The following is a 22,265-nucleotide window of genomic DNA, read 5'->3' as shown; positions in this document are numbered from 1 at the left end:
GCTCGGGCGGGCGGAGGAAGCGGCGCGAGAAGGTCGGGCGGGGGGGTGACAGGGACCCCGTGTCGCGACAGCCCCGGGAGTGGTGACAGGGACACTCGGTGACAGGGAGCCCCCCCCTCCGGTGGCTGGGACAGCCCGGTGTCGCGACAGGCTGGTGAGCGGTGGCAGGGACACGCTGCTGTCGGGACAGAGGGTGACGGGGACACGGAGGTGAGGGGACAGCCCGGTGGTGGGGGCCCGGCGACAGGGACATCTGGCGACAGGGACCCCCTTGGTGACAGGACAGACCCGTGTCGCGACACCCCCGTGACTGACAGGGACCTGTGGTGACAGGGACACCCCCGTGATGGACCCACCCCCGGTGTCGGGACACCCCCGGTGACAGGGACACCCGGCGACAAGGACACCCCAAAGTCGCGTCACCCCGGTGGCTGGTGACAGGGACACCCCGGTGTCAGGACACCACAGGGACGGGGACACCCCCGTGTCGGGACAGCCCGGTGACAGGGACACCCCGGTGACGGGGACACTGCAGTCATGGGTCCCCCCGGTGACAGGGACACCCAGTGTCGGGACACCCCAGTGACAGGGACACCTTGGTGACAGGGACACCCCGGTGACAGGGACACCCTGGTGAGGGACACCGCGGTGACAGGGACACCCAGTGTCGGGACACCCCAGTGACAGGGACACCTTGGTGACAGGGACACCCTGGTGAGGGACACCCCGGTGACAGGGACACCCTGGTGACAGGGACACCCAGTTTTGGGACACCCCAGTGACAGGGACACCCCGGTGACAGGGACACCCCGGTGACAGGGACACCCAGTGTCGGGACACCCTGGTGACAGGGACACCCCGGTGACAGGGACACCCAGTGTCGGGACACCCCGGTGACAGGGACACCCTGGTGACAGGGACACCCCGGTGACAGGGACACCCTGGTGACAGGGACACCCCGGTGATGGGGACACTGCAGTCATGGGTCCCCCCGGTGACAGGGACACCCAGTGTCGGGACACCCCAGTGACAGGGACACCCTGGTGACAGGGACACCCCCATGACAGAACCCCGAAGTGTTGGGACACCCCGGTGACAAGGACACCCTGGTGACAGGGACACCCCGGTGACGGGGACACTGCAGTCATGGGTCCCCCCGGTGACAGGGACACCCAGTGTCGGGACACCCCGGTGACAGGGACACCTTGGTGACAGGGACACCCCGGTGACAGGGAAACCCTGGTGACAGGGACACCCAGTGTCGGGACACCCCGGTGACAGGGACACCCTGGTGAGGGACACCCCGGTGACAGGGACACCTTGGTGACAGGGACACCCTGGTGAGGGACACCCCGGTGACAGGGACACCTTGGTGACAGGGACACCCAGTGTCGGGACACCCCAGTGACAGGGACACCCTGGTGACAGGGACACCCTGGTGAGGGACATTCTGGTGACAGGGACACCCAGTGTCGGGACACCCCGGTGACAGGGACACCCTGGTGAGGGACACCCCGGTGACAGGGACACCTTGGTGACAGGGACACCCTGGTGAGGGACACCCCGGTGACAGGGACACCTTGGTGACAGGGACACCCAGTGTCGGGACACCCCAGTGACAGGGACACCCCGGTGACAGGGAAACCCTGGTGACAGGGACACCCAGTGTCAGGACACCCCGGTGACAGGGACACCCTGGTGAGGGACACCCCGGTGACAGGGACACCTTGGTGACAGGGACACCCAGTGTTGGGACACCCCAGTGACAGGGGCACCCCAGTGACAGGGACACCCTGGTGACGGGGACACCCCGGTGACAGGGACACCCCGGTGACATCGACCCCCCCAGTGACATGGACACACACACTCCCCCCCTGGTGACATGAACCCCCCCGTGATGGGACCCTGGTGACAGGGCCACCCCGGGGGTGGGACACGCTGGTGACAGGGACACCCTGGTGACGGTGACACCCTAATGGTGACACCCTGATGATAGGGCAGCCTGGTGACACACCAGGAATGGGCCACCCTGGGGAGGGGACACCATGGTGACGTGGCACCTCAGGTGACGGGGGGCGTGGGGACATGGGAGCATGGGGACACCCTGGTGACAGGGCCACCATGGGGACAGGACACCATGGGGACATGGCACCTTGGTGACATGGTCACCCTGGGGATGAGGTCACCATGGGGATGGATGGGCCACCCTGATGACATCCCACCGTCGTGACAAGGCCACCATGGGGATGTGACACCATGGGGACATGGCACCTTGGTGACAGGGCCACCTTGGTGACAGGGCCACCATGGGGATGGGACACCCTGGTGACAATCCCACCTTGGTGACAAGGCCACCATGGGGATGGGACGCGATGGGGACAGGGCCACCTTGGTGACATGGCCACCTTGGTGACAAGGCCACCAAGGGGATGGGACACGATGGGGGTGGGGCCACCTTGGTGACATGGCCACCATGGGGATAGGACACACTGATGACATCCCACCTTGGTGACAAGGCCACCATGGGAATGGGATGCAATGGGGACGGGGCCACCTTGGTGACATGGCCACCCTGGTGAAGGGGCCACTATGGGGACATGGCCACCTCGGTGACAAGGCCACCATGGGGCTGTGACGCGATGGGGACGGGGCCACCTTGGTGACATGGCCACCATGGGGATGGGACACCCTGATGACATGGCCACCTTGGTGACAAGGCCACCCTGGGGATGTGCCACTATGGGGACATGGCCACCTCGGTGACATGGCCACCATGGTGCTGGGACACCCTGGTGACAATCCCACCTTGGTGACATGGCCACCATGGGGATGGGACGCGATGGGGACGGGGCCACCTTGGTGACATGGCCACCCTGAGGATGGGACACCCTGATGACATGGCCACCTTGGTGATAAGGCCACCCTGGGGCTGTGACACGATGGGGACGGGGCCACCTTGGTGACAGGGCCACCATGGGGATGGGACACCCTGGTGACAATCCCACCTCGGTGACAAGGCCACCCTGGGGATGTGACATGATGGGGATGGGGCCACCTTGGTGACATGGCCACCGTGGGGATGGGACACCCTGATGACATGGCCACCTTGGTGACAAGGCCACCATGGGGATGGGGCACCCTGGTGACAATCCCACCTTGGTGACATGGCCACCCTGGGGATGGGGCCACTATGGGGACATGGCCACCTTGGTGACAAGGCCACCCTGGGGCTGTGACACCCTGCTGACATGGCCACCTCGGTGACACGGCCACCCCGCTGACGGGGCCACCCAGGGGATGGCGCGCCCCGGTGACACGGTGCCCCCCCCCCCCCCCCAGGTGACACCTCCCCCCGCCATGCTCCTGTCCCTCTGCTCGCTGCTGCTGGCCCCCACCCGCCTGCTGCTGGCCCTGTGGCGCCTGCTGGCCCGGCTGGGGGTGACGGTGGCCGCGGTGGCCGCGGGGGTGGCCTACGGGCTGTGGGGGCTGGGGCTGCTGCTGCGCCGGGGGCCCCGGGAGACCTTCCGCTGGCGGGTGAGGGAGCGGCCCCCCCCCGGCCTGGCCGATGGCACTTTCGGGGAGCACCGATACCTGCACCTCAAGGTGGGGGGGACCCGGGGGGCTCGGGGGGGGGCTGGGGTGGGGGTGGGGGTGGGGTTAGGGGGGGTCCTGGGGGGATTTTGGGGGGATGGGGGGGGGGGTCCTGGGGGATTTGGGGGGGGTCCGGGGGGGGATTTTGGGGGGATGGGGAGGGGTCCTGGGGGATTTGGGGGGGTCCGGGGGGATTTGGGAGGGTCTGGGGGGGGATTTTGGGGGGGATGTGGGGGGGTCCTGGGGGATTTGGGGGGGTCCTGGGGGGATTTTGAGGGGATGGGGGGGTCCTGGGGGATTTGGGAGGGTCCGGGGGGGGATTTTGGGGGGATGGGGAGGGGTCCTGGGGGATTTGGGGGGGGTCCGGGGGGGGATTTTGAGGGGATGGGGGGGATTTTGAGGGGATGGGGGGGGGTCCTGGGGGATTTGGGAGGGTCCTGGGGAGATTTTGGGGGGATTTGGGGGGGTCCTGGGGGGATTTTGAGGGCGGGGGGGGGGGGTCCTGGGGGATTTTGGGGGGGTTAAAGGATCTGGGGGGATGTGGGGGGGTCCTGGCGGATTTGGGGGGTTCCGGGGGGGATTTTGGGGGGGTGTGGGGGGATTTTAAGGGGATGTGGGGAGGTCCTGGGGGATTTGGGGGGGTCCTGGGGGGATTTTGAGGGGATGGGGGGGGGGGGGTCCTGGGGGATTTGGGGGGGTCCGGCGGGGGATTTTGAGGGGATGGGGGGGGGGGGGGGGTCCTGGGGGATTTTGGGGGGGGTCCTGGGGGGATTTGGGGAGGTCCAGGGGGGGATTTTGAGGGGATGGGGGGGGGTCCTGGGGGATTTTGGGGGGGGTCCTGGGGGGATTTTGGGGGGATTTGGGGGGGTCCTGGGGGATTTGGGGGAGTCCGGCGGGGGATTTTGAGGGGATGGGGGGGGGGGGGTCCTGGGGGATTTTGGGGGGGGTCCTGGGGGGATTTGGGGGGGTCCTGGGGGGATTTTGAGGGGATGGGGGGGGATTGGGGGGGATGGGGGATTTGGGGAGTTCCTGGGGGCATTTTGGGGGGGGGCTGGGGGGATTTGGGGGGGGTTGAAGGATTTGGGGGGTCCTGGGGGATTTGCGGGGTTCCTGGAGGTATTTTGGGGGGGGGGTGGGGGGGTCCTGGGGGGATTTTGAGGGGATGGGGGGGGTCTTGGGGGATTTTGGGGGCGTCCTGGGGGGATTTTGGGGGGATGTGGGGGGGTCCACGGAGGCGGTGGGGGATTTGGGGGGTTCCTGGGGGTATTTTGGGGGGGGGTGGGGGGGTCCTGGGGGATTTGGGAGGATCCTGGGGGATTTGGGGGGGTCCTGGGGGGATTTTGAGGGCATGGGGGGGTCCTGGGGGATTTTGGGGGGGTTAAAGGATCTGGGGGGATGTGGGGGGGTCCTGGCGGATTTGGGGGGGTCCTGGGGGGATTTTGAGGGGATGGGGGGGGATTGGGGGGGATGGGGGGGGTCCTGGGGGGATTTGGGGGGTCCTGGGGGGATTTTGAGGGGATGGGGGGGGATTGGGGGGCATGGGGGGGGGTCCAGGGAGGCGGTGGGGGATTTGGGGAGTTCCTGGGGGCATTTTGGGGGGGGGCTGGGGGGGTCCTGGGGGGATTTTTGGGGGAGTTGGGGGGGTCCTGGGGGGATTTGAGAGGGTCCTGGGGGGATTTTGGGGGGATGTGGGGGGGTCCTGGGGGGATTTGGGGGGGTTTGAGGGATTTGGGGGGTCCTGGGGGGATTTGGGGGGTTGGGGGGGTCCTGGGGGGATTTGAGAGGGGCTGGGGGGGGATGGGAGGCATTTGGGGGGTTCCTGGGGTATTTTTGGGGGGAGTGGGGGGGTCCTGGGGGGATTTTGAGGGGATGTGGGGGGTTCCTGGGGGGATTTGGGGGGGTCCTGGGGGGATTTTGGGGGGAGTTGAGGGATTTGGGGGGTCCTGGGGGGATTTGGGGGGGTCCGGGGGGGTCTTGTGGGACTGGGGAGTGGCTTTTTGGGTGTTTTGGGGGTTCCTGGGGGGACCTGATAGGACTTGGGGGGTTTTGGGGGGTCCTGAGAGTCCTGGGGGGGGTCCTGGGGGTCTCAGGGGGCATCTTGGGGGGGTCCGGGGGGGGTCTGGGAGGATTTGGGGGGTGTTGGGGGGTCCTGGAGGTCACGGGAGGGTCCTGGGGGGGCTTTTGGGGGGATTCTGGGGGGTCCCAGAGGGGGTCTTGGGGGTCAGGGGGGCTTTGGGGGGGTCTTGGGGTGCCCGGGGGGGGCAGAGGGGGCTTGGGGGGGGGGGGCTCTGGGACTCCTGGTGGGATCTCGGAGGGGTTTGGGGGGTGTCGGGGGGGGGGCTCAGGGGGGTCCCAGGGGTCTGGGGGGGCGGGGGGGGGGCTCTGGGGGGGCTTTTGGGGGGATTCGGGGGGGGTCAGGGGGGGTCGGGGGGGCTTTGGGGGGTCCGGGGGGGGGCTCAGGGAGGATTTGGGGGGGCCCTGAGGGTGTCTGAGGGGGCTTGGGGGATCTTCTGGGCATCTCAGGGGGGTCCTGGGGGTTCTTGGGGGACTCGGGGGGGGATTTGGGGGTCCGGGGGGGGGGGGGTTATGGGTGGGGGGGGGGTGGTTTTGGGGTGGGGGCACCCCCCTGACCCCCCCCCGACCCCCACTGACCCCCCCCCCCCCCCCCCCAGGACTCGGGGCTGCGGCTCCACTACGTCGCCCGGGGTCCCACCACGGCCCCGTTGATGCTGCTCCTCCACGGCTTCCCCCAAAACTGGTGGGTGCCACCAAGGGTGGGGTCAGGGGTGACACCGGGTGCCACCACCCCCCCCCCCCACCCCGGCGTCACCCTCACCCTCATCTTCCTCCTCCCAGGTTCTGCTGGAGGCATCTGCTGCAGGAGTTCAGCACCCAGTACCGGGTGGTGGCCCTGGATCTTCGGGGTTACGGAGCTTCTGAGAAGCCACCGGGCAAGGACAGCTACCGGCTGGAGGTCCTCCTGGAGGACATCCGCCAGGTCATCGAGATCTTGGGGACACCCAACGGGCAGGGCGAGACGACGGAGGCCACCGATGCCACCGCGGCGTCCCCCAAGTGCATCTTGGTGGGACACGACTGGGGTGGACTTCTGGCCTGGGAGTTGGCCACCAGCCACCCGGCCATGGTGGAGAAGTTGGTCGTCATGGATGCTCCTCAGCGGGCCGTCATGGCAGGTAACCGGTGGCTTCTTGGGGGACGGGGTGGGGCACCTGGGGGTGGACCGGGCCATCGGGTGGCATCTCTTGCGGCTGTGCCGCGGATGGGTGCCGGTTCTCCTGGAGGTGCTGTGGGGTTCCACCTCGGGTGGCTGTGACCTGCCACCATGGTGCCATCGGGTGCCACCTCATGGCCGTGTCATTGGGTGCCACCTCTCATGGCCGTGCCATCAGGTGCCATCTCATGGCCACACCGTCGGGTGCCATCTCTCACGGCCGTGCCATCGGGTGCCATCTCATGGCCGTGTCATTGGGTGCCATCTCTTACGACCATGCCCTTGGGTGCCATCTCCAACGGCCACACTGTTGGGTGCCATCTCTCATGGCCAATGCCATCGGGTGCCACCTCATGGCCGTGTCATTGGGTGCCACCTCTCATGGCCGTGCCATCGGGTGCCATCTCTCATGGTCACACTGTTGGGTGCCGTCTCTCATGGCCGTGCCATCAGGTGCCATCTTGTGACCATGCCATCAGGTGCCATCTCTTCACGGCCAATGCCATCGGGTGCCACCTCATGGCCGTGTCATTGGGTGCCATCTCTTACAGCCGTGCCATCAGGTGCCATCTCTCATGGTCGCACTGTTGGGTGCCATCTCTCCTGGCTGTGCCTTCGGGTGCCATCTCATGGCTGTGCCATCGGGTGCCATCTCATGGCCAATGCCATCAGGTGCCACCTCATGGCCGTGTCATTGGGTGCCATCTCTTACAACCATGCCCTTGGGTGCCATCTCCAACGGCCACACTGTTGGGTGCCGTCTCTCACGGCCAATGCCATCAGGTGCCACCTCATGGCCGTGTCATTGGGTGCCATCTCTTACAGCCGTGCCATCAGGTGCCATCTCTCATGGTCACACCGTTGGGTGCCATCTCTCATGGTCACGCTGTTGGGTGCCATCTCTCATGGCATTGCCATCGGTGCCATCTCATGGCTGTGCCATCAGGTGCCATCTCTCATGGCCACACCGTTGGGTGCCATCTCTCATGGCCAATGCCGTTGGGTGCCATCTCTCATGGCCAATGCCGTTGGGTGCCATCTTTCATGACCACACCATCGGGTGCCATCTCCCATGGCCAAAGCCATCGGGTGCCATCTCTCATGATCACGCTGTTGGGTGCCATCTCCCATGGCCAATGCCATTGGGTGCCATCTCTCATGGCCACACCATCGGGTGCCATCTCTCATGGCCAAGGCCACTGGGTGCCACCTCTCATGGCCACACCATCGGGTGCCATCTCATGACCATGCCATCGGGTGCCATCTCTCATGGCCAAGGCCACTGGGTGCCATCTCCCATGGCCAGTGCCATCGGCTGCCATCTCATGACCGTGCCACTGGGTGCCATCTCTCATGGCCACACCATCGGGTGCATCTCATGGCCACACCATTGGGTGCCATCTCATGACCATGCCATCAGATGCCATCTCTCATGGCCACACCATCGGGTGCCATCTCTCATGGCCAAGGCCACTGGGTGCCATCTCCCATGGCCAATGCCATCGGGTGCCATCTCATGACCGTGCCACTGGGTGCCATCTTTCATGGCCACACCATTGGGTGCCATCTCCCATCGCCAAGGCCGCTGGGTGCCATCTCTCATGGCCACACCATCGGGTGCCATCTCATGACCGTGCCATCGGGTGCCATCTCATGGCCACACCATCAGGTGCCATCTCATGGCCATGCCATCAGGTGCCATCTCCCATGGCCACACCATCAGGTGCCATCTCTCATGGCCAAGGCCACTGGGTGCCATCTCCCATGGCCAATGCCATCAGGTGCCATCTCATGGCCACACCATCGGGTGCCATCTCTCATGGCCAAGGCCACTGGGTGCCATCTCTCATGGCCACACCATTGGGTGCCATCTCATGACCGTGCCATCGGGTGCCATCTCATGGCCACACCATCGGCTGCCATCTCATGACCATGCCATCAGGTGCCATCTCATGGCCACACCATTGGGTGCCATCTCCCATGGCCAAGGCCGCTGGGTGCCATCTCCCATGGCCACACCATCGGCTGCCATCTCATGACCGTGCCATCGGTTGCCGCCTCCCACGGCCGTGCCATCAGCTGCCATCTCTTGCGGTGGTACCACCAGGTACCGGCCCCGCCCCGCGGCCGGGTTGGGGTCCCCCGCGGCGGCCGCTGACCCGGGTGCCCCTCTCCCGCCGCAGCTTTCACCGCCTGCCACCCCTCCCAGCTCCTCCGCTCCAGCTACATCTTCCTCTTCCAGCTGCCCTGGCTGCCCGAGCTCCTCCTCTCCTTGGCGGACTTTGAGGTGAGACCCCATCCCCACGTCCCCCTTGGCCCCGCCTCGGCCCCCGGGCCCCTCCGTGCCACCTCCCCCACCCCCCCAACCCGAGAAGCTCCTCAAGAACCCCTCGAGGAGGAACCACCCCGTTGGGCCCTCGCTCGACGCCGGGGCCACCGAGGAAGGACGGGGAGGTCTTAGACGAGGCCACCGCCCCCCCCCCCCCCCCGAGCCGAGGTCCTTTGTCACCTCTTTTTGGGGGGGGGGGGTGGTGGCCTCACCCGCGCCTCCCGTCCTCCTGGGTGCCCCCGGAGCTGGTGAAGATCATCCTGACGGGACCTTGGACGGGGATCCGGGACCCGGCGCGGCGGTTGCGGGCGGAGGAGGTGGACGCCTACCTCTACGCGCTCTCCCAGCCGGGGGGGCTGACCCCGCCCCTCCACTACTACCGCAACCTCTTCCGGTAGGGGGGGGAGGGGTGGGGGGAGGGGAGGGGGGGGGGGGACCCCACCCGGCTTGGGGGTGCCAAGGTCGGGTGCTCTCGGGGGGGCTGTGAGGGGGTTGGGGGCTCCCGGGTGGGGGGCGGGTGGGGGTGGGATCTCCCCGTTGGGTGGACCCCGTTGGGTGCTCCCGGTTGGGTGCTCCCAGTTGGGTGCTCCCGGTTGGGTGATCCCGGTTGGGTGCTCCCGGTTGGGGGCTCCCGGTTGGGTGATCCCAGTTGGGTGATCCCAGTTGGGTGCTCCCGGTTGGGTGATCCCGGTTGGGTGCTCCCAGTTGGGGTAATCCCAGTTGGGTGCTCCCAGTTGGGGTGATCCCAGTTGGGTGCTCCCAGTTGGGTGCTCCCAGTTGGGGTGATCCCAGTTGGGTGCTCCCAGTTGGGTGATCCCGGTTGGGGTGATCCCGGTTGGGGTGATCCCAGTTGGGTGCTCCCAGTTGGGGTGATCCCAGTTGGGTGATCCCAGTTGGGTGCTCCCAGTTGGGGTGATCCCGGTTGGGTGATCCCAGTTGGGGTGCCAGTGGGGGTGGGATCTCCCCGTTGGGTGAACCCCATTGGGTGCTCCCGGTTGGGTGCTCCTGGTTGGGGTGCTCCCAGTTGGGTGCTCCCAGTTGGGGTGATCCCATTTGGGTGCTCCCAGTTGGGTGATCCCGGTTGGGTGCTCCCGGTTGGGGTGCTGGTGGGGGTGGGATCTCCCCGTTGGGTGGACCCCGTTGGGTGCTCCCGGTTGGGTGATCCCAGTTGGGTGCTCCTGGTTGGGGTGCTCCTTTTTTGGGTGCTCCCAGTTGGGGTGCTCCCAGTTGGGTGCTCCCAGTTGGGGTGATCCCAGTTGGGTGATCCTGGTTGGGGTGATCCCGGTTGGGGTGATCCCGGTTGGGTGCTCCCAGTTGGGGTAATCCCAGTTGGGTGCTCCCAGTTGGGGTGATCCCAGTTGGGTGATCCCAGTTGGGTGCTCCCAGTTGGGGTAATCCCAGTTGGGTGCTCCCAGTTCGGGTGCTCCCAGTTGGGGTGCTCCCAGTTGGGTGATCCCGGTTGGGGTGCTCCCAGTTGGGTGCTTCCAGTTGAGTGATCCCGGTTGGGGTGATCCCAGTTGGGTGCTCCCAGTTGGGTGATCCCGGTTGGGTGATCCCAGTTGGGGTGCCAGTGGGGGTGGGATCTCCCCGTTGGGTGAACCCCATTGGGTGCTCCTGGTTGGGTGATCCCAGTTGGGGTGCTCCCAGTTGGGTGCTCCTGGTTGGGGTGCTCCCAGTTGGGTGCTTCCAGTTGGGTGATCCCAGTTGGGGTGATCCCGGTTGGGGTGATCCCAGTTGGGGTGATCCCGGTTGGGGTGATCCCAGTTGGGGTGCCGGTGGGGGTGGGATCTCCCCATTGGGTGAACCCCGTTGGGTGCTCCCGGTTGGGTGCTCCCAGTTGGGTGCTCCCAGTTGCGGTGATCCCAGTTGGGTGCTCCTGTTTGGGGTGCTCCTTTTTTGGGTGCTCCCAGTTGGGGTGATCCCGGTTGGGGTGCCGGTGGGGGTGGGATCTCCCCATTGGGTGAACCCCATTGGGTGCTCCCGGTTGGGTGATCCCAGTTGGGTGCTTCCAGTTGGGTGATCCCAGTTGGGGTGATCCCAGTTGGGTGCTCCTGGTTGGGGTGCTCCTTTGGGTGCTCCCGGTTGGGTGATCCCAGTTGGGTGCTCCCAGTTGGGTGATCCCGGTTGGGTGCTCCCAGTTGGGGTGCTCCCGGTTGGGGTGCTCCATTTTGGGGTGCTCCCATTGGGGTGCTCGGTTTTGGGGTGCTCACATGGGGGGTGCACCCATTTGGGTGCCCCCATTTTGGGGTGCTCCCATTGGGGTCCTTCCATGTTGGGGTGCCCCCACTGGGGTTCTCCATGTTGGGGTGCCCCCCATTGGGTCCCTCCATTTTGGGGTGCTCCCATTGGGGTGCCCCCATTTCAGGGTGCCCCATTGAGGTGCCTCAGTCGGGGTGCTCCATGTTGGGGTGCCCCCACTGGGTCCCTCCATCTTGGGGTGCTCCCATTGGGTCCCTCCATCTTGGGGTGCCCCCCATTGGGGTCCCTCCACATTGGGGCGCTCCCATGGGGCTTCCCCCCCCCCCCCCCCCACATCCGGGTGCCCCCTGACCCCCCCCTCCCCCCAGGGACACCCCCATCCCCCGGGAGCCCCCCCCGCTCCCCACCCTCCTGCTGTGGGGCACCCACGACGCCTTCCTGGACGCCCGCCTGGGCCCCTGCCTGCACCGCTGCCTGCGCCCCGCTGCCCGCCTCCGCCTGCTGCCCGGCGCCAGCCATTGGCTGCCCGAGGACCAGCCCCGCCCCCTCGCCCACCTGCTCAGCGACTTCCTGGGTGGGGGCGACCAGCGCCCGTAGCCGCACCCATGGGTGCTCCCGACCTTGGGGCGGGTTGGGGGTGGGAGGGGAGCTGGGAGGGGGAAGTCAACATCTGGAGGGGGGAGGGGAGGGGGGAGGGGACCCAACGTGTGGGTGAGGGCCTCAACATCTGGATGGGGCCGTGGGGGTTGGGTGGGGACCCCGAAATCTGGGTGGGCACCCAACATCTCGATGGGGACCCAACGTCTGGGTGGGGGACCCAACATCTGGGTGGGGAACTCAACATGGGGGGGGGCAACATCTGGGTGAGGACCCAAACATCTGGGGGGGTGGAGGGGACCCAACATGTGGGTGAGGGCCTCAACATCTGGATGGGGCCATGGGGGTTGGGTGGGGACCCCAAAATGTGGGTGGGCACCCAACATCTCGATGGGGACCCGATGTCTGGGTGGGGAACTCAACATGGGGGGGCCAACATCTGGGTGAGGACCCCAACATCTGGGGGGAGGTGGAGGGGACCCAACATGTGGGTGAGGGCCTCAACATCTGGATGGGGCCGTGGGGGTTGGGTGGGGACCCCGAAATCTGGGTGGGCACCCAAAATCTCGATGGGGACCCAACGTCTGGGTGGGCACCCAACATATGGATGAGGACCCCAACATCTGGATGGGGGCTGTGGTGGTTGGGTGGGAACTCCAACATCTGGGTGAGGACCCCAACATCTGGGGGGACCCCAACATCTGGGTGAGGGCCTCAACATCTGGATGGGGCCGTGGGGGTTGGGTGGGGACCCTGAAATATGGGAGGGGACCCAACATCTGGGTGGGGACCCAACATCTGGGTGGGGAACCCAACATCTGGATGGGGGCATGGTGGTTGGGTGGGAACCCCAACATGTGGGTGAGGGCCTCAACATCTGGATGGGGAACTCAACATGGGGGCAACATCTGGGTGAGGACACCAACATCTGGGGGGTGGAGGGGACCCAACATGTGGGTGAGGGCCTCAACATCTGGATGGGGACGTGGTGGTTGGGTGGGGACCCCAAAATCTGGCGGGTTGGGGGCCCCCAGCATCTGGGTGGGGACCTAACATCTGGGTGAGGGCTTCCACATCTGGATGGGGGCTGTGGTGGTTGGGTGGGGACCCCAACATCTGGGTGGGGACCCCAACAGATGGGTGGGGAACTCAACACTGGGGGGGCAACATCTGGGTGAGGGCCTCAACATCTGGACGGGGGTGGTGGGAACCCCAACATCTGGGTGAGCACCCCAACATCTGGGGGGGCAGCATCTGGGTGGGGACCCAACATCTGGGTGTGGGTTTCAACATCGGGGGGCAACATCTGGGGGATGGCCTCAACATCTGGATGGGGCTGTGGTGGTTGGGTGGGAACCCCAACATCTGGGTGAGGACCCCAACATCTGGGGGGTGGAGGGGACCCAACACGTGGGGGTGGGGGAGACCCAGCATCTGGGTGGGGACCCAACATCTGGGTGAGGGCCTCAACATCTGGATGGGGCCGTGGTGGTTGGGTGGGGACCCCAGCACCCGGGTGGGGACCCCAACATCTGGGTGGGGACCCCACATCTGGAAGGGGACCCCAGCACCTCGGTGGAGACCCCACATCTGGGTGGGGACCCCACATCTGGAGGGTGCCCTGAATAAAGTCGTTTGTCGCCAGCGGTGGGTGCTGTCGGGGGAGGGGACGCTTGGGGACACCCCTCCCCCACCCTGCGGGGACCCAGGCGTCGGGGGGGGGGGGGGGAGGGGGGGGTTGGGGGGACCCGAGGAGACGCGGGTGGCAGGGGGTGGGTGCTGCACCCACAGTGCCAGCGTGAGTGGGCACCCATGGGGGACAGCGCCGGCCCCGGGTGCCAGTGCCAGGCCACGGGTGCCAGTATAAGGTCCTGGGTGGCAGTGCCAGCACCCATGGGTGCCAGAGCCAGGTGCCAGTGCCAGCACCCATGGGTGCCAGAGCCAGGCCCTTGGAGCCAGTACCAGCACCCATGGGTGCCACTGCTCAGCCCCACAGTACCAGTATCAGCACCCAGGTGCCAGTGCCAGCACCCATGGGTGCCAGAGCCTGGTCCTGGGTGCCAGTGCCAGCACCCATGGGTGCCACTGCTCAGCCCCACAGTGCCAGTACCAGCACCCAGGTGCCAGTGCCAGCACCCATGGGTGCCCATGCCGTGTCCCAGATGCCAGTGCCAGCACCCCTGGGTGCCAGAGCCAGGCCCTTGGAGCCAGTGCCAGCACCCATGGGTGCCACTGCTCAGCTCCACAGTACCAGTATCAGCACCCAGGTGCCAGTGCCAGCACCCATGGGTGCCAGAGCCAGGTCCCAGGTGCAAGTGCCAGCACCCATGGGTGCCCATGCCATGTCCCAGATGCCGGTGCCAGCACCCATGGGTGCCAGAGCCAGGTCCTGGGTGCCAGTGCCAGCACCCATGGGTGCCAGTGCTCAGCCCCACAGTGCCAGTACCAGCACCCAGGTGCCAGTGCCAGCACCCATGGGTGCCAGAGCCAGGTCCCGGGTGCCAGTGCCAGCACCCATGGGTGCCACTGCTCAGCCCCACAGTACCAGTATCAGCACCCAGGTGCCAGTGCCAGCACCCATGGGTGCCCATGCCGTGTCCCAGATGCCAGTGCCAGCACCCATGGGTGCCAGAGCCAGGTCCCAGGTGCCAGTGCCAGCACCCATGGGTGCCAGAGCCAGGCCCTTGGAGCCAGTACCAGCACCCATGGGTGCCACTGCTCAGCCCCACAGTGCCAGTACCGGCACCCAGGTGCCACTACCAGCACCCATGGGTGCCAGAGCCAGGCCCTTGGAGCCAGTGCCCAGCCCCAGGGTGCCAGTGCCAGCACCCATGGGTGCCAGAGCCAGGTCCCGGGTGCCAGTGCCAGCACCCATGGGTGCCAGCGCCCAGCCGACCGCAGGAATGTTCCCGAGCGACTTTTTTTTTTTTTTTTTTTTTTGGGGCAGAACCAGAAAAACCCGCGGGGTGGGGGCGGGGCCGGGCCCGGCCGCCGGGGTCCCTCCTGGTGGGGGAGGGGCGGGGGCGGGGGTGGGGGTGGGGGTGGGGGTGGGGGTCTGTCCCCCGCCTGGCGCCGGGCCCGGCAGCTGCTGCGGGGGGGGGGGAGAGGGGGGGGAGGGGGGGAACAGCTGCATGCCCCTCCCCCACCCGGGGGGGATCCGGGAGGGCGGGGCAGCCCCAGGGAGGGTGCTAGGGGCCGGGGCACCCACACCATGGGTGCCGTGGGGCTGAGCACCCACAGGGAGGGTGCCGTGGGGCTGAGCACCTGCACCATGGGTGCTGTGGGGCTGAGCACCCACACGATACGTGCTGCGGGGCTGAGCACCCCTATATAGGGTGCTGCGGGGCTGAGCACCCACATGTAGGGTGCCGTGGGGCGGAGCACCTGCACCATGGGTGCTGTGGGGCTGAGCACCCGCAGGGAGGGTGCCGTGGGGCGGAGCACCTGCACCATGGGTGCCGTGGGGCTGAGCACCCACGTGAAGGGTGCTGCGGGGCGGAGCACCCATATGTAGGGTGCTGTGGGGCTGAGCACCCACGTGAAGGGTGCTGTGGGGCTGAGCACCCACATGTAGGGTGCTGTGGGGCTGAGGACCCACGCGATGCGTGCTGGGGGGCTGAGCACCCACACGAAGGGTGCCGTGGGGCTGAGCAGCCACATGTAGGGTGCCGTGGGGCTGAGCACCTGCACCATGGGTGCCGTGGGGCTGAGCACCCACACGATACGTGCTGCGGGGCTGAGCACCCACAGGGAGGGTGCTGTGGGGCTGAGCACCCCTATATAGGGTGCTGTGGAGCTGAGCACCCACATGTAGGGTGCCGTGGGGCGTAGCACCTGCACCATGGGTGCCGTGGGGCTGAGCACCCACACGATACGTGCTGCGGGGCTGAGCACCCCTATATAGGGTGCTGTGGGGCTGAGCACCCACGTGAAGGGTGCTGTGGGGCTGAGCACCCACATGTAGGGTGCCGTGGGGCTGAGCACCCACACGATACGTGCTGCGGGGCTGAGCACCCACATGTAGGGTGCCGGGGGCTGAGCAGCCACGTGAAGGGTGCTGTGGGGCTGAGCACCCACACCATGGGTGCCGTGGGGCTGAGGACTCCTATGTAGGGTGCCGTGGGGCTGAGCACCCACGCGATGCGTGCTGGGGGGCTGAGCACCCACACGAAGGGTGCCGTGGGGCTGAGCACCCACAGGGAGGGTGCCGTGGGGCTGAGCACTTGCACCATGGGTGCCGTGGGGCGGAGCACCCACATGTAGGGTGCCGTGGGGCGGAGCACCTGCACCATGGGTGCCGTGGGGCTGAGCACCCACACGATACGTGCTGCGGGGCTGAGCACCCACATGTAGGGTGCCGTGGGGCGGAGCACCCACGTGAAGGGTGCTGCGGGGCGGAGCACCCATATGTAGGGTGCTGTGGGGCTGAGCACCCACGTGAAGGGTGCTGTGGGGCTGAGCACCCACACGATACGTGCTGCGGGGCTGAGCACCCACATGTAGGGTGCCGTGGGGCGGAGCACCTGCACCATGGGTGCCGTGGGGCTGAGCACCCACACGATACATGCTGCGGGGCTGAGCACCCACATGTAGGGTGCCGTGGGGCTGAGCAGCCACGTGAAGGGTGCCGTGGGGCTGAGCACCTACACCATGGGTGCTGTGGGGCTGAGCACCCATATGTAGGGTGCTGTGGGGCTGAGCACCCACACGATACGTGCTGCGGGGCTGAGCACCCCTATATAGGGTGCTGTGGGGCTGAGCACCCACGTGAAGGGTGCCGTGGGGCGGAGCACCCACATGTAGGGTGCCGTGGGGCGGAGCACCTGCACCATGGGTGCTGTGGGGCTGAGTCCCCCACGGGTGCCCCTCCCCCCCCCCCCCCGTCCCCGCTGGGTGCTGGGGGTCCCGGGGGGGGGGGGGGCGGCTCCGGGGGGCGGCCGGCTCCGCCTGGGCGGGGCCCTGTGGGCGTGTCCTCTCCCTGGGCGTGGCCCGCGGGCGTGTCCCGCGCCTCGGCCCCGCCCCCTGGGCGTGTCCCCGCCCCGGCGGCCGCGGCTCGCTCCGGCTCCGGGGCCGAGCGGGGCCGAGCGGGGCCGGGCCGGGCCATGGGGCGGGGGGGGACCCCGGGGGGGGCCCGGGGGGGGACCCCGGGGCTGCTGCTGCTGCTGCTGCGACTGGGGGCGGCCGCAGGTGAGCGGGACCGGGGGGGCTGGGGGGGGGGGGGGGGGGGGGGGACCGGGCCGGGACTACCGGGGGGGGGGGGACCGACCGGGGGGGGGGGGGACGGGACTGACCGGGCCGGGAGTAACGGGCCGGGGGGGGGCGGGGTGAAGCCGAACTAAACCCAACCGAGCCCAACTAAACTGAACTGAGCCCAACTAAATCCAGCTAAACCCAACCGAGCCCAACCGAGCCCAACTGAGCCCAACTGAGCCCAACTAAACCGAATCGAGCCCAACTAAACCCAACTGAGCCCAACTAAACCCAACCGAGCCCAACCGAGCCGAACTAAACCGAACCGAGCCCAACTAAACCGAATTGAGCCCAACTAAACCCAACTGAGCCGAACTAAACCGAATCGAGCCCAACTAAACCGAATCGAGCCCAACTAAACCCAACTGAGCCCAACTAAACCCAACCGAGCCCAACTGAGCCCAACTGAGCCGAACTAAACCGAATCGAGCCCAACTAAACCCAACTGAGCCCAACTAAACCGAATCGAGCCCAACTAAACCGAACTGAGCCCAACTAAACCCAGCCGAGCCCAACTAAACCGAATCGAGCCCAACTAAACCGAATCGAGCCCAGCTAAACCCAGCCGAGCCGGGACGAGCCGCGCTGAGCCGGGACTAAGGGAGCCGAGCTGAGATGAGCCGGGCTGAGCCGAGCCCGAACCGGGCTGAGCCCAGGGGAACCGGACCGGGGCTGAGCCGGGACCAACCGGGCCGGGCTGAGCCGAGCTGAGCCCAAGCGGGCCCGGGGCTGAGCCGGGCCGGGCCGGGGGCTCGGGAGCAGCTTCTGGACCGACCCGACCGGGGTGGGGGGTGGGGGGGGGGGGGTGAGCCCACCCGGTTTAGTCCCGGTTTAGTCCCGGTTTAGTCGCGGTCGAGCCCGGTGGGTCCCGGGGTGGGGGAGGGGCGGCGCGGCCGCACTTTGGCGGCGCGGAAAAAGTTTGGAGAGAGAAGGGGAGGGGGGGGAGGGGTGGAACCGGGACTAAACTGGGGTTAAACCGGGCCCAACTGGGCTCAACTGGGGCGGGGGGGGAGGGGGGGGGGGTGGGGGAGCGGCGGCCCCGGGACTGGGGTGGGGGGGAGGGGGGAGCGGGACCGTGGGAAGGTGGGGGAGGGGCGCGGGGACCGGAGCCGGTTTTAAGGGGGGGGAGGGGGGAGATGCCGGTGCTCGGGGGGGGGAGGGGGGGGGTTGGCGGGACCGTGGGAACGCGGGGACGGGCGGGGGGGGAGGGGCCTGGGGGGGGAGGGGGGAACACCCGGGAGGGGGGAGGGGCCAGGCCGTGGGAACGGCGCGGGGGGGGGGGGGAGGGGAAGGGGGGGGGGCAGCGATTTGGGGGTGCGGGGATTTGGGGGGGGGGGGGGGGGGGAGGCTGCTGCGCCCCGCGGTGCATGACGGGATGGGGGGGCAGGGATTTGGGGGGTGCGGGGCTCGTGGGGCATGCTGGGATGGGGGCAGGGCGGGGGGCAGCGAGCGTGCAAGGCGGGGAGCGTGCAGCGAGCGTGCAGCGAGCGTGCAGCGAGCGTGCAACGCAGCGAGCGTGCAACGCACGAGCACGGGGTGCGGCGAGCGTGCGGCGAGCGTGCAATGCAGCGAGCGTGCAACGCACGAGTGCGGGTGCAGCGAGCGTGCAACGAGCGTGCAACGCACGAGCGCGGGGTGCGGCGAGCGTGCGGCGAGCGTGCAACGCGGCGAGCGTGCAACGCACGAGCGCGGGGTGCGGCGAGCGTGCGGCGAGCGTGCAACGCAGCGAGCGTGCAACGCACGAGCGCGGGGTGCGGCGAGCGTGCAATGCAGGGAGCGTGCAGCGGGCGTGCAATGCAGCGGGTGTGCAACACACAAGTGCAGGGTGCAGCAAGCGTGCGGTGAGCGTGCAATGCAGCAAGCGTGCGACGCACGAGCGCAGGGTGCAGTGGGTGGGTAGCAAGCGTGCAATGCACGAGCACGGGGTGCAGCCAGCGTGCAACGCAGGGAGCGTGCAGCGAGTGTGCAACACACAAGTGCGGGGTGCAGCAAGCGTGCAGTGAGTGTGCAACGGACAAGCACGGGGTGCAGTGGGTGTGCAATGCAGCGAGCGTGCAACGCACAAGTACGGGGTGCAAGGAGTGTGCAATGCAGTGAGCGTGCAACGCGCAAGCGTGGGGTGCAGTGAGTGTGCACCGAGCGTGCAGCGAGCGTGCAACACACGCACGGGGTGCAGCGAGCGTGCAATGCACAAGTGCGGGGTGCAGCGAGCCTGCGGTGAGCGTGTAATGCACAAGCGTGGGGTGCAGCAAGCGTGCAACAAGCGTGCAATGCAGCGAGCGTGCAACGCACGAGCGCGGGGTGCAGCGAGTGTGCAATGCAGGGAGCATGCAGCGAGTGTGCAACGCACAAGTGTGGGGTGCAGCGAGCGTGCGGTGAGCGTGCAATGCAGCAAGCGTGCAGTGCACAAGCACGGGGTGCAGCGAGTGTGCAATGCAGTGAGCGTGCAACAAGCGTGCAATGCAGTGAGCGTGCAACATGGAAGCACGGGGTGCAACGAGTGTGCAGCAAGTGTGCAGCGAGCGTGCAATGCACAAGTGCAGGGTGCAGCGAGCATACGGTGAGCGTGTAATGCATAAGCGTGGCGTGCAACGAGCGTGCAACAAGCGTGCAAGGCAGTGAGCATGCAACGCACAAGCACGGGGTGCAGCGAGCGTGCAATGCAGCGAGCGTGCAGCGAGTGTGCAACACACAAGTGTGGGGTGCAGTGAGTGTGCAATGCAGCAAGCGTGCAACGCACAAGCACGGGGTGCAACGAGTGTGCAATGCAGTGAGCGTGCAACGCGCAAGCATGGGGTGCAACGAGTGTGCAGCAAGCGTGCAACACACGCACGGGGTGCAGCGAGCGTGCAATGCACAAGCGCGGGGTGCAGCGAGCATGCGGTGAGCGTGTAATGCACAAGCGTGGCGTGCAGCAAGCGTGCAACAAGTGTGCGATGCAATGAGTGTGCAACGCACAAGCCCAGGGTGCAGCAACTGTGCAGCGAGCGTGCAACGCACAAGCACGGGGTGCAGCGAGCGTGCAGCAAGTGTGCAATGCGTCAGGTGTGCGACGCACAAGCATGGGGTGCGGTGAGTGCAGCGAGCGTGCAACGCACAAGCACAGAATGCAGTGAGCGTGCAGCGAGCGTGCAACACAAGCACAGGGTGCAGCGAGCGTGCGGTGAGCGTGCAATGCACAAGCACAGGGTGCAGGGGGCGTGCAGCAAGCGTGGAATGCAGCGAGCGTGCAGCGAGCGTGCAACAACGCACAAGCATTGGGTGCAGCGAGCGTACGAGGCGCCGAGTGTGCAGCGAGCGTGCAACACAAAAGGCCAGGGTGCAGCAAGTGTGCAGCGAGCGTGCAACACACACACGGGGTGCAGCGAGTGTGCAATGCACAAGCGCAGGGAGCAGCGAGTGTGCAGCAAGCGTGCAGTGCACAAGCAGGGGGTGCAGCGAGTGTGCGGTGAGCGTGCAATGCAGTGAGTGTGCAGCGAGCGTGCAAGGCACAAGCAGGGGGTGCACCAAGTGTGCAGCAAGCGTGCAAGGCACAAGCGCCAGGTGCAGGAGCGTGCGGCGAGCGTGCAATGCACAAGCAGGGGGTGCAAGAGCACGCAGCGAGCGTGCAATGCAGTGAGTGTGCAAGGTCCAAGCACGGGGTGCAGCGAGCGTGCGGCAAGCGTGCAATGCAGCGAGCGTGCGGCGAGCGTGCAAGGCCCAAGCACGGGGTGCAGCAACTGTGCAGCGAGCGTGCAATGCAGCGAGCGTGCAAGGCCCAAGCACCGGGTGCAGCGAGCGTGCGGCAAGCGTGCAGTGCACAAGCACGGGGTGCAGCGAGTGTGCGGCGAGCATGCAATGCAGCGAGCGTGCAAGGCACAAGCATGGGGTTCAGCAAGCGTGTGGCGAGTGTGCGGCGAGCATGCAATGCGCAAGCGGGGGGTGCAGGAGTGTGCGGCGAGCGTGCAATGCAGCGAGCGTGCAGAGAGCGTGCAAGGCACAAGCACCGGGTGCAGCAAGCATGCGGCGAGCGTGCAATGCACAAGCGGGGGGTGCAGGAGCGCACGGCGAGCGTGCAATGCAGCGAGCGTGCAACACACAAGCACGGGGTGCGGCGAGCATGCAGCAAGCGTGCAAGGCCCAAGCAGGGGGTGCAGCGAGCGCGCGGCGAGCGTGCAATGCAGCGAGCGTGCAAGGCCCAAGCACAGGGTGCAGCGAGTGTGCGGCGAGCGTGCAGTGAGCGTGCAAGGCAGCGAGCGTGCAAGGCCCAAGCGGGGGGCGCAGGAGCGCGCGGCGAGCGTGCAATGCAGTGAGTGTGCAAGGCACAAGCAGGGGGTGCAGCAAGCGTGCAGCGAGCGTGCAAGGCCCAAGCACTGGGTGCAGGAGCGTGCGGCGAGCGTGCAGTGAGCGTGCAAGGCAGCGAGCGTGCAAGGCCCAAGCAGGGGGTGCGGCGAGCGTGCAAGGGTGCCTCAGGGTGCCTCCCCTCCCCCACCCAAAAAGGGGACCTCGGTGTCGGGGTGTTCCCCTCCCCCACCCTAAATGGGACCTCGGCCTCAGGGTGCTCCCCTCCCCCACCCCCAAAAGGGGACCCCGGTGTCGGGGTGCTCCCCTCCCCCACCCTAAATGGACCCTGGCCTCAGGGTGCTCCCCTCCCCCACCCCCAAAAGGGGACCCCGGCCGCAGGGTGCTCCCCTCCCCCACCCCAAAAAGGGGACCCCGGTGTCGGGGTGCTCCCCTCCCCCACCCCAAAGGGGACCCCGGCCTCAGGGTGCTCCCCTCCCCCACCCAAAGGGGACCCCGGTGCCCGGGCTCCCGGGCCTGAGCTCCCCCTCCCCTCCCCCCCCCCCGCAGGGGATGCTGGGAGGGGACCCGGGCATCCGGGTGCCCCCCCCCAGGAGGGGGGGGATGGGTGGGTGCCCCCTCCCTGCTATGGGGGGGGGGCGGGGGGGAGGGGTGACGTGGGTGACCCCCGCTGACCCCAACTGCCCCTCCCCCGCTGTTCCCACGGCCTTGGGTCCCTCGGGGGGGGGGAGGGGGGGGACGGGGCGGGTGGTCCCCGGCCTGCGAGGGGGTCCCGGCCCCACGGCG

General features: G+C 67.5%; 2 protein-coding genes across 5 annotated transcripts in view; both read left to right on the top strand.

Moving 5' to 3' along the window:
* On the top strand, nucleotides 1-11,992 carry EPHX3 (epoxide hydrolase 3). Of its 4 annotated transcripts, none has more exons than XM_075525876.1 (7): nucleotides 1-32; nucleotides 3,340-3,603; nucleotides 6,264-6,349; nucleotides 6,448-6,785; nucleotides 9,007-9,110; nucleotides 9,398-9,546; nucleotides 11,720-11,992. In XM_075525876.1, the coding sequence occupies exons 2-7, from the start codon at nucleotides 3,358-3,360 to the stop codon at nucleotides 11,946-11,948; spliced, it is 1,152 nt and encodes a 383-aa protein (XP_075381991.1). In that variant the 5' UTR covers nucleotides 1-32; nucleotides 3,340-3,357; the 3' UTR covers nucleotides 11,949-11,992. The 4 variants fall into 4 exon arrangements, with proteins under 4 accessions (XP_075381991.1, XP_075381990.1, XP_075381992.1 ...); XM_075525875.1 differs by lacking the exon at nucleotides 1-32 and adding an exon at nucleotides 56-154; XM_075525877.1 differs by lacking the exon at nucleotides 1-32 and adding an exon at nucleotides 104-210.
* Nucleotides 11,993-16,977: 4,985 nt separating this feature from the next.
* The window catches only part of NOTCH3 (notch receptor 3), a 65,409-nt gene continuing 60,121 nt past the window's right edge, over nucleotides 16,978-22,265 (top strand). Inside the window, exon 1 of the mRNA XM_075525821.1 lies at nucleotides 16,978-17,135. Coding sequence (XP_075381936.1) covers nucleotides 17,051-17,135 — 85 coding nt within the window. The 5' untranslated portion in view covers nucleotides 16,978-17,050. The remainder of the gene's footprint in view (nucleotides 17,136-22,265) is intronic.

Source organism: Mycteria americana, chromosome 28 (genome assembly GCF_035582795.1).
Source record: "Mycteria americana isolate JAX WOST 10 ecotype Jacksonville Zoo and Gardens chromosome 28, USCA_MyAme_1.0, whole genome shotgun sequence".
Lineage (NCBI taxonomy): Eukaryota > Metazoa > Chordata > Aves > Ciconiiformes > Ciconiidae > Mycteria > Mycteria americana.
Note: the sequence above shows the minus strand (reverse complement) of the source record. Positions and strands in the feature narration are given on the sequence as shown.

Bases quoted from the DNA above. Each gene is read 5' to 3' on its own strand.
- EPHX3 (XM_075525874.1), top strand. From the start codon at position 3,298: ATGGCGCGCCCCGGTGACACGGTGCCCCCCCCCCCCCCCCAGGTGACA. The intron at 3,604-6,263 runs GTGGGGGGGACC...CCCCCCCCCCAG, and splicing joins ACCGATACCTGCACCTCAAG to GACTCGGGGCTGCGGCTCCA. The intron at 9,547-11,719 runs GTAGGGGGGGGA...CCCTCCCCCCAG, and splicing joins TACTACCGCAACCTCTTCCG to GGACACCCCCATCCCCCGGG.